General features: G+C 40.0%; 1 protein-coding gene across 1 annotated transcript in view; it reads left to right on the top strand.

Annotated features, from left to right (window-relative positions):
• Window positions 1–1661: 1661 nt before the first annotated feature.
• Window positions 1662–11096, top strand: part of KHDRBS2 (KH RNA binding domain containing, signal transduction associated 2) — a gene marked incomplete at both ends in the record, with an annotated part of 704484 nt that continues 695049 nt past the window's right edge. The window contains one exon of the mRNA XM_082848563.1: window positions 1662–1752. Coding sequence (XP_082704689.1) covers window positions 1662–1752 — 91 coding nt within the window. The remainder of the gene's footprint in view (window positions 1753–11096) is intronic.

Here is an 11096-nt window from a genome sequence, read left to right as displayed (position 1 = left end):
ATATATACAATGGAATATTACTCAGCCATAAAATGAAATGAAATAGAGTTATTTATAGTGAGGTGGATGGACCTAGAGACTGTCATACAGAGTGAAGTAAGTCAGAAAGAGAAAAACAAATACCATATGCTAACACATATATATGGAATCTAAGGAAAAAAAAAAAAAGAAGGTCATGAACAACCTAGGGGTAAGACGGGAATAAAGACAGACCTACTATACTAGAGCATGGACTTCACGATATGGGGAGGGGGAAGGATAAGCTGTGACAAAGTGAGAGAGTGGCATGGACATATATACAATACCAAACGTAAAATAGATATCTAGTGCGAAGCAGCCGCATAGCACAGGGAGATCAGCTAGGTGGTTTTTGACCACCTACAGGGGTGGGATAGGGAGGATGGGAGGGAGGGAGACGCAAGAGGGAAGAGATATGGGAACATATGTATATGTATAACTGATTCACTTTGTTATAAAGCAGAAACTAACACACCATTGTAAAGCAATTATACTCCAATAAAGATGTTAAAAAAAAACTAAATAAAGGAGAAAGGGGGAGATTGGAGCAACCGTAGTTACCTGTTTCCTAGTCTCTTCCTTCTTCCACATATTTTCCTAATTCCTTCACAAACTTACTGATTATGTTGCTTTTTAGTTTTAAAATTCAGCCACCTCCCAGAATCCCTTCCATAGATAGGGATTGGGGGAGGAGGCATGGATGGAGGACAACCAGAACTATGTCAATACCCCAATGATTGCACAGGGGAGGCGTGTTGCTGTGCAAGAATATAGCTCGGGAGCCGCTTTATTTGTTTATCAATGAACATTCTACTGCGTCTCTGCGATGTAGGTCAGGCTCATTGGAAATACCAGCCGCCGATCACATGCAGTCTTCATTATATTTCCAGGCCGGGTGCACAGCTGATTCTTGCACACTGGAGTGCGTAAGAGCTGCAGGACGGAGAGGAGACACCTGTGCCTTAGCGACGCAGGTAAAGCCCCATCTACCTTCCCGAGGCTTTCCCGAGTGCTCTCCCATTCCCTCCGCGCGCCCTCCTCATCACCATCTGCCGTCCCGTCATGGACCCCAGCTTCTCTGTTCAACCGGTGCTTTTCCCGCTCTCTCTCGGCACCTCAGCAGTAAGGAGGGCTCCACACAACTGGGCATGCCTAATAACCAGGGCGGGCTCTGGCTGCGAGAAGAAAGCGCTTGCACCTTCCGCGCTGCCCTCCCCTCTCCTGCCGTGTCCTGCCACTCAGGCGACCCGACTTGCGGCGAGGTCCAGTAAGGGCCCGCGGCCTCGCGGGACCCCGCCTCTCGCGACACCCTCTCCAATCAGCATTGGGCGGAGGCGGGACGCGCCCTGTGCCCTCCTCTCCTGTTCAGGCTGCTGGTACGAGCCGGGCTGGGCGCGAGCGAGGGACTGAGGCAGGACGGGTCGGGAGGCGCGGGGCTGCGTAGCCCGACGGCGGGGGCGGGCGCGGCGCGGGACCGGAGAGGGCGCCAGACCCCGAGCCGCGGCGGCGGGCGGCGGGAAGCGGGAGGCGGGAGGCGGGAGGCGGGAGGCGGGAGGCGGGAGGCGGGCGAGCAGGGTGCCGGCGACCTACGTCCGAGCGCGCGGAGCCCTGCGCCTGGCCGGGGTCGGTCCGAAGTCCGCGCTATGAAAGAGGAGAAATACTTGCCTGAGCTGATGGCAGAAAAAGATAGCCTGGATCCATCTTTTGTGCACGCCTCGCGCCTGCTAGCCGAAGGTAGGACTTGCTCCCCAGGTGGAAACAGACAGCTGGCCCCTGTCACCGCGGCGGGGTTCGGGGAGCGGAGTTGGGGAGGACGCCCGTCTCCTTCTCGGAGACTGTCCCCTAAGGTGCTCGACCCAGAGCTGCGGACAGAGCAGGTCCTCGGGCGGCGGATGCTCCCTCCCTCCCTCCCTCCGCAGCTGAATTTGGGGAGCCCGGAGCTGCGAGCTCTGTGGCGGTGGAGACGTGCCCTGTTAGGATCTTTGATGGAGAGAAGTGAGGAGCTACGCGGTCCACGGGGATATTTTCACTCCGCAGAGAGAAGGGAAATCAATTTCGAGTGAATGGTGATCAATGTAGTGTTTTAACAGCTTCTTAGCTACAAATCAGTCTTTCTTTCTTTCTTTCTTTCTTTCTTTCTTTCTTTCTTTCTTTCTTTCTTTCTTTCTTTCTTTCTTTCTTTTCTTTCTCTTCTGCTTGGGAAGCGATTTTGATGTTCTTTAGTCTAATTACAGTCTTTCCTATGGAAAGTCAGAATTAACCTAGATTAAATTCTGCGTGTTCTTCAATGTTTGTGAACGTGGAAGAGGCTAAAGTGCTTATCAGTTTATTTGAAGTGTGATGATTGCGTGCTCTGGGAGATGCTGATCTCTGGGAACGCTCCACAATTGATCAACTGTTTTACCAAGTGTGCATTTTCTTTTGTGTACCTGTAATGTTAAAAGAGATTTCATTCCCAGAGGAACAGAAATGTCGTCTTTTGCGTTCTTTTGAAAGGTCGTTTAAACACACACACACACACACACACACACACGAACATGAACTTTTGTATGACAGAAGTATTAACCAAATTACTTCATTTATCTTGAAATAATGCCGTCTAACTGCTAAAGGTACTCAAGATATCTGTAGCAGTCTACACCTGTCTTTTTAAAAACAACTCCAGATTTTTTTTTCTTGATGAATGCCTCAATAATAAACTGCTTCATCATCAAATTGACTACAGTGCAGTTTTGTAGCTTAGGTTCTTATGAACTTACCTATGGTAAAACTAAAAGTTAAAACTTTCTCTTCCTCAGCCCTTAAGCATTAAAGGAAATGTTTTCTTTTTCGAGATTTAGTTGTACATAGAAGGAAAAATTCTAATCCTCCATGTATGAGTCAAATAGTCATTAGGTTTATTTAAATGTTTTGTTGATGGATTATTATTTACAACAATAAAGTGTCAGGTGTTTTTTCTATTTTGTATACTAAGTAATTAAGAAAAGCTTTATAATCGAAATATTGAATGTGTGAAACAACTAAACTGTTTTTCAAGGAACAAGTTTGGTTTTATGGAGGATTTAGGACAGAAAATGCAATCATGCTTACTACTTTCTTGGTTACTGTATGAAAAAAAATAAATAGAACCTAAAGTTGAAAATGAAAGTCAATTAAAAAATTAAACTTTCCCTCTACTCTATTAAAAAATAAAGATAACTACATAAAAATAATAGAAATATTGTAAATTAATGGGTAAATGATTAAGATTGTTCAAAATGATTAAAAATGCAGTTAAAAGTCTTCTTAAATCATTTACTTCAATATATTTTCCAGAAGTGTCTTCATTTAGCTGATAATGCTTTAAAATGGAAAAAAGTTACAAATTGATCATTTTCTCAGACCTGCTAATTGGACTTCTTTTGGGGACAGCAGACTTGATTAATTCATCAGTCATTAATGAGAGTTAGTGTACTGAAAACTGCCAAACTACAGCAATGCGTGTGAGGAGCCCTAAATAGAGAGTGCAAGTATTTCTGCCGCTGGTAAAACAGTCAGAGAAGGCTGTGCACCTGGCTCCTTAACATTTTATTTTTCTCAGGAACTTCATTTCTTGATACTTAGGAACATGTTCCTATGTACTTTGTAATTTAATTTTTTCCCAGTAGGGGGAAGCATGTTCTGCTTTTGTGAAGAATTAGGAGGAAAAAGCTCCTAAATAGAGAGAAAAACATCTAAGTAAGAAACAGAGAGAGGTGTCCAAATTTCAGAGGAAACATAATGAGGAAAAGAGGATGGAGGAGGTGATGATAATAATCTTGAGTATATAAAGAGATAGGCCAAAAGAGACACAAGACTTAAATTCTCTAATTGTACCTGAGGCTCTTTATGTGTGCTTATTGAAGAGTGTCCTTTTGAATCTCTAATAAACCTTAACATACATTTTACATTATAGATCTGTCATTATCTTTTCAAAGGCCATCTGCCTAGATTCTTAAGTCTTGTTTCAGATATCTATAGGAGAGTATTGTTGAGATAATTTTATTTCTCATCCCTGGAAATGTACTGATTGAAGGCAGCGGCTATAAATAAACCTGACACAGATGTTCATTTGGAAAGAAGGTGCTCAGTGAAGTACATTTCAGCCAGCACTGTGCAGACCGTCTCAAGACTGAGTGAGTAATAAAAATGATCCAGATGATTCAGTTCTTCGGAATGATTTTCTGGAAGCTAATACATACAGGGGCAGTGATGTAAACCAATGAGCTTTCACAGTGATTTATTTTGATTTTTTGATTGGTGGTAGATACAAATCAGTGCTCAATTGTGACTACTTCACTTAGAATAAATAGAAGGCCATAGGGTTAAAAGTGCTAGTTTGTTGGTTACTTTGTTATTTTTGTTGTAGTTTGTTATTTCACTTGTTCCTGCTGTGTACTTTCAGTAGGAATGATTCTGAGAAAGTTAAAGGAAGAGCCCAAACATTTTATGTATTGTGTTGTTACTTAGAAAAATCTTGAATAATATGGTTTGAATAGTATAATATGTTTGAGCAGTTAACAGAATTTTCTTCTGTGATGATAATATTGTTTAATTACCTATTTGTATGGAAGGTGCTTTGGAGTATGATAAAACAGCAAATTCAGCATGATTCTTGAAGTTCCACTCAGCCTCTGAATTTGCTTGCCAGATGAAATTAGACGAGGTTATTTATATCTGTGATACTGCTGGGAAGTGCACTAAACTGTGAATCCAGATACCTGGATTTTAATTCCACTTTTGCCTAAACTGAATCTTGGTAAATTTCCCTTCCCTGAACCAGTCTCTCAAATTGAGGAGTTGGACTAGATTTCTTTGTAATTCTAATGAAGTCTGGGACTACTGCTGGTGCAAAGGAGTGGTGTTTGTGTATTCAGAATACCAAAATCAGTGGCTGAATATTTTGGAAGCTTTTTTCATTCCTTCTTAGTTTAATGATTAATAATACATTTATTGCATTATAATGCAATTTGAAGCATAAACATTATTTTGGGTACTGGGGACAGATTTACATTTACTGAACCATTCTCAAGGCTTGGGAGCTAAAAATGTATATGCATGGAAATATTCTTGTTTGCAGTAAAGCCTGCCTGTCTGCTGACAGACATTGATCTGTTCAAATTTATAGATTCAATTATGGCAATTCCATACCTTTAGGAGGATTAATAAATTCTTGTCCAATTGAGAGTGTTTTGGGTTCTCTGGCTGGCAAGATTTCCTAACCTGAATTATTCACAAATATTGGTAGATTCATCATTGTTTTGGTTGACTCATCATATGATGAAGTCAAATATTGCCAAATATCCCAACAGTTCAAGTGATTTTTAAAAAACTCTGGGTGCTTTTTTCAAATTTTGGTGAAAAGCTTGCCCTTCCATCTAGGATTGGCCTGTTTGCAGGTGTGGATGAATGAGAGGAACATGGATTAATAATTTATCACAAATGCTGACTTGTAGTGATTTAACTACATTTAGATTTTCAGTAAGGATCATTTTTAAACTCAGAATGTGTTCCTTGAAATATTTTCCATAAAACATGGTGAGTTCTTAAGTTAAAGAAAGGTATTGGTATAATTTCTAAAACCAACTTCTGATAAAAAATAGTATTCATGTGACTTTTCCTTTGATTGATGTAATCTCTTTTCTCTCCCAATAAATTTGGGATAATCTTATTTATGTTTCTTAAATAAACATAAAAATTGGCCAAAAAAAAACTAAGTTAAAGGTATCTTTGATCTGCAGTTAAAACACATTTATCATATAGTGGAGAAATTCTGCTTTAGCAAACAAAACACTTGGGATGGAGTGTTGACACCCCTGCCAACTGTGAAATAAAGGATATTTCATTTATTTCCTTTCTGATTCTCAGTTTCTTCACCTGTAAAACAGCAAAACGAATATCCACCAGCCAGAGTTCTTTTAATGTTAAAAAATGCTGTTTGTGACTATGTAAGCTGTATTTTAAAATAGGAATATTTGTACAACTAAAACAAAAACATAAGCAGAAATTCTACAAATATAAGATGATGTGTTTAAGGTTTTCCTTAATGTTTTAATGGCATTGTGGACTTGACCTCAACTTGAAGCTTGATTTTGTAATAAAATGAGCACTGACTTAACTCTCTGAATCACTGCTGAGTGAAATTTGAACTCATACACCAAATTATGAAATAGATTATCTTATAAAAGATGATTCCAATGAGAGATTTTAAAATATCGTGTTCCCTCCATCAGTGGTCGCTTGCCCGTGTCTGACTTGAGCCTGGTTAGCCCAGGACCTGGGTCTCTCGAGGCTCATTCTGTACCTGCTTGGCCTCCTCATCAGGCCACATGTTCATCACTCTGGGCAGCTGGCTGCATTCTCCTTTTCATCAAGGGAAGTGGATTTCTGTCTTCCGAAGTTCTTCAGCCTCCTACCACTTAAAAAATTCCATACTCCTTTCATTCCCAGAAGGTGAAATTAATTTTTTTGTTCAAGGCTGACTTGTTCACAGCATCCTTAATCCCAGCACCCATCATCCCCTCCAGGTCTGGCCTATTATATCCTTTCTTCAGTAGTTCCAACGTCTTCATCCCCAGCTTTCCTTGGAGCAGCCTATAAACATGATTCAATCGGAATCACTTAAAAAAAATAGAATACTTGTTTCACTTGCTGAAAGTAATAAAAATAACCTCTCTTGACAATTTTTCTCCTTTGTTTCCTTCAAGTTTCTGATGACATGAGTCCATACAGCTGCTTACTTTCTCAGTTTACCTTCCACAGGTCCTCCATCTCGCTGCAGTCCTCATCATTGTCTTGAAACCAGAGGCTCCAGTGAGAATCATCTAATTTCCCAATCCAGTAAAATGTGTCTGACCTCTCATCAGGGCACTTGGCTGCACTTTCCACTATTGTTCTTCTCCCAATTTCTTGGCTTCTCCCTTGGTTTACAAGCACTACACACTGTTGGTTTTTCTCTTCTGTCTCTCTTACCAGGGCTCACCATCCTCCCTCTCTCTCCTCCCCACCCCAACACACACACCCTGTCAAGAGTGGTTCATTCAAGATCAGAGTGTGACCATGTCACACCTTTAAATGCTATTGTCATAGGCAGGCCATCTCTGACAGCAGGCCAGCAGAGGGAGGGGATGCTGCCTGCCTGGATGCTTCTGGGGCAGGGAGAGTCCAGGCTTCCCCAGGCGCCTAGGGGAGGGAGGGAGCCCCTTTTTGCTGTTCCCGTGTGGTCTTTAGTGACACTGAGAGGGGTGGGGAGGAATTCCAGCAGGAGTGAAAGATTCTCTGACACCCCCTGGCTTGGAGGGGGAAGGATGCATTGGTCCTGCTCCTGGGGGTGGACATCCGGGTCTCCACGTAGCCTCTGTTCCCACTGCCGGTGGTACGGAAGTGCTGTTGCCTATTCAGTCCCCCTGCCTCCCCCCAGAGAGAAGGAGTGCCCCTTCACAGTGGAGGGAGGCTGGACGCCCAGGCTCCCTATTTAATTTTTCTTGATGGGGGTGAGCCTGAGACACCGGTTTTTGGGTTTTGTTTTGTTTTCTGTGTTGTTTGGCTGGGGAAGGATGTTTGTTGTCTAAAAGTTTTCTGTCTTGCAAGGTTGCCCTCTTTCTAGTCCTGTGGCCGGAGAGAGCAGGCTTTGCTTGAGCCTTTTTTTTGGTCTCCTTCTGTTAATGTTCCTGGGTTTCCAGCCTTTCCAGCTGCCACTTTGGCATATATGAAACACAAGAAAAACTAGCAAAACCACTGCCTGAGTCACATGGTACCCAGCCAGCCTGCCTTCTTCCTGCCCCCTTCTGCAAAGTCTTCTGTGTTTATTTTATATATAATATCCAGTCTCCATTCATTTGTGTTTTAATTTATTTCTTTATAAGATTTTCTTTTGAAGGCAGGTTCAGTCTTGTACATTAATATTTCATTAACTAATTATGTAAGAATGAGCATGACCAGGATAAATCCATCTGGATAATGGACACAATATCTGATCAAAATTTTTGGTTTCTATTAAGTATACAATCTAGATTGGAGCTCTGTGTTCTCATGGCAGCTGCAGAAGGAGGGAAGTTTTAGAGATGGTTTTTAGAAACCCTTGGAGATGACTCTCTAGTATCACCAGCCTTTCCTATGTCCTTATTTATTGAACATTTGATTTGATCCCTTTTCTTGTCTGAATACAGATTATAAGAAATGTAGCTTAATTGGAATTATATCCTGACACCAGTTGGTTTCTTTAAAGCTATAAACAGTGTAAGACTTAATATATTAATAGATTGTAATATGATCCTTTTCTTACAGAAATGGTGAATTTCAGTAAAATAAGTATGATATAGAAATATATATTTTTTAAAAATAATAGAGTACTGGTTAATAGCTGATCTCCCAAAGGAATGTTAGCAGATACCCGTGTTATATGACTTCTTCATTTTCTCCAGAGGAGAGTTCTGAAATAACCGCATGTTTTATTTGTCAAAAAGTTGAGAGGTCACAGCCAAGTATCTTGTTGCACAATTATTTTTAACTGTTTTGGGAAGCAAATCATTTGTAGCGTATCCTCCATTGCTTACCTTACCCTCAGGAGCACTACTTCCAAAAAATTTTTGCGGTAGAGAGAGATAATAAACATTCAAGAACACCTGAATGACAAAGTTTTCGGTCCTTTACTATAGATGAACTTGTAGTTTAGCTACAGTTTGGGGGATGAGTTCTGTGGGGCAAGGACTCAGTGATCCTTGACTATGTGATTGCATGTGCCCTTGAATGTGAGTTGGTAACACCGGTCCTCAGTATGTGTTATTGGTATATGAAGAGGTATCAGATGTTTAATTTATTAGTTTTTAACAGTATACGTAAGATATAAATAACAGTGCATGGTAAGAGCTGCTGGGATTTACAGACTGCTGGTGTCACAGAGATTCCAAAGAGGTCACCGTGATTGTAGTTTTTCATTCTCATGGTCACTCTGTCAGCATTGGTGAGGAGATACTCCTTGTCACGCAGTGTACTGGATGCTGACACACCTACCACAATGCATCCACTCGCCAATCCTATGAGATAGTTACTAGCATTACCCTATTTTACAAATGAGAAAAATTAAGAATTAGAGAAGTTAATTTATCTCAGATCACACAGCAAATAAATTATAAAGCTGAAACCCAGGCTTTCTTACCCAGAGACGGGTGTACTGGTTACAGCATCCTGTCTCCCGTGGGAGACACTGCTTCAGGCAGGCTTTGCAGGAAGTTCAGATATTAACATGCAAAGTACTTTGAGGAGATCAGCCTGGTGGTCATCATTCACTTCTTAAATATGTTCCTGAATGCAAGTATTGGATGAATTCTTCCCCAGTGTCTTTAAGTAAGTATAGTATATAAAAGGCAAATACATTTATAAATGGAGAAATTTACCTTAGTACAGAATTGGGTTAAGGATTATCGAGGGAGCCTACATTTTCAGTGTCTTACATTGACTGTTGTTTCTGAGGGAGTTTAGTTGTGAGATGGTAAAGAGCAGGAGAACACTTTTTTTTCTTTTCTTGGATCCAAAAGAGGGATTGGAGAACTTTGTGTGATTTGCTGAGACTTTTTCTTTCCATGTTTTTTTTAAGAGAACTGCTTATATTTGCCAAATTCTTCTAGGAAGGAAGAACAACCATAGGTCCTCTCTTGTGTCTTGAGGGAGTGTCAGTTTTGTTTATAATTTGGGAGTTGAGCAGAGTTCACATGTGGTCAGAAACTGAGAACCCATTTCACCAGCATGGCCTGATACAAATGTTATCTATAGGTAATGAGGCTTTAGGATTTAATTACTTTGAAACAGATTGGTCTGTATTATTACCCTTTTATTAGGAATGGCACAATTGATGTCCATTTCCTTCAAAACATTGAAGATTAGATTTTACCTTCTAATAGAAAAGCAGAATGAACATGTTTTCTCTCGAGTATAGCTATTTTTAGCAGGTTCATTGTATGTCAGAAAATGATAGACCCTGATGCAACTCAGGAGACAGAGCCTCGGTGACGGAAACTCAGTAGAGGCTGAAGGAGAAGAAATCTGTACATTTTGAAGAAAGGGATGACTAGAGTAATAGCTACTTTTCTTGAACATATACTGTGGGTCATGTCCTTACATTATATCCAAAAAGGCAGGTAATATTGTCCTTATATTATGGGAAAGATAAAAGATTCAGATTAGAGGATAGCCTAATCCATTTGGATTTTTTAAGTAATAAATCAGAGGTTAAGTAAATGTCTAACTATAATGTGAAAGTCTCAAAAAGCAACCATTAAACATTGAAACACTAAACAGTATTGCAGAATATGACTGGTTTAAGGAAATACCAAGATCTTGCTTTGAAAAACTTTTAGGAGAGTTAAATATCTGTTACTAGAGAATTTGTTTCCTTTAAAATAATTTCCTTTAGGAAATTTAAGGAATTTGATTTTTAGAAATTTGATTTACATGTAGCAATATACTCGTTGTATAAAAGAAGACTATAAAATGAAAACACTAACATGAATACATAACAGAATACAGTTCTTACTGTATATTTAGGCATGTAAATGTGAGTGTTAAATTAAGTATCATCCATATCTCCATATAGTCTGTTTTTTTTCTTAGAAGCCAAAAACTAGAAGCTGCCTTTTAATCCATCTAAGATCTGGTGCAAGAGGGGACCTTTAAGGAATTCTGTGAAGATGAAAGTCATTTGATGTGCTGAGGCAGATGGCAATTTGTTATATGCAATTGTTTTCGAATAGACTTCATGAGGATAGATGACTCTGTTGTAAGCTATTATTCTGAAATTAGTGAAAGATTGGAAATTATATCATATCCATATAAGGAAAATCTGGTAGAAGAAAGCATTATGATAATTAAAAGCCATTTAATGGAATTAGATGAGATGATAAGTATTTGGAATGAAGTACAATAAGCCAAATGGTTTCTCTTTGAGTAAAATGAGCAGACTGTGTGTGTGTGTGTTAAGCATATACAAAACAGGTGATAAACGAGAAACAGTACAGATTTGGTCCAATTGGTTGCTATTATCTGTATTCTGTATTACTATCTGA

This window comes from Leucopleurus acutus, assembly GCF_964270905.1.
Source record: "Leucopleurus acutus genome assembly, chromosome: 10".
Lineage (NCBI taxonomy): Eukaryota > Metazoa > Chordata > Mammalia > Artiodactyla > Delphinidae > Leucopleurus > Leucopleurus acutus.
The sequence above is the reverse complement of the archived record's forward strand: the minus strand, read 5'-3'. Positions and strand labels throughout refer to the sequence as shown.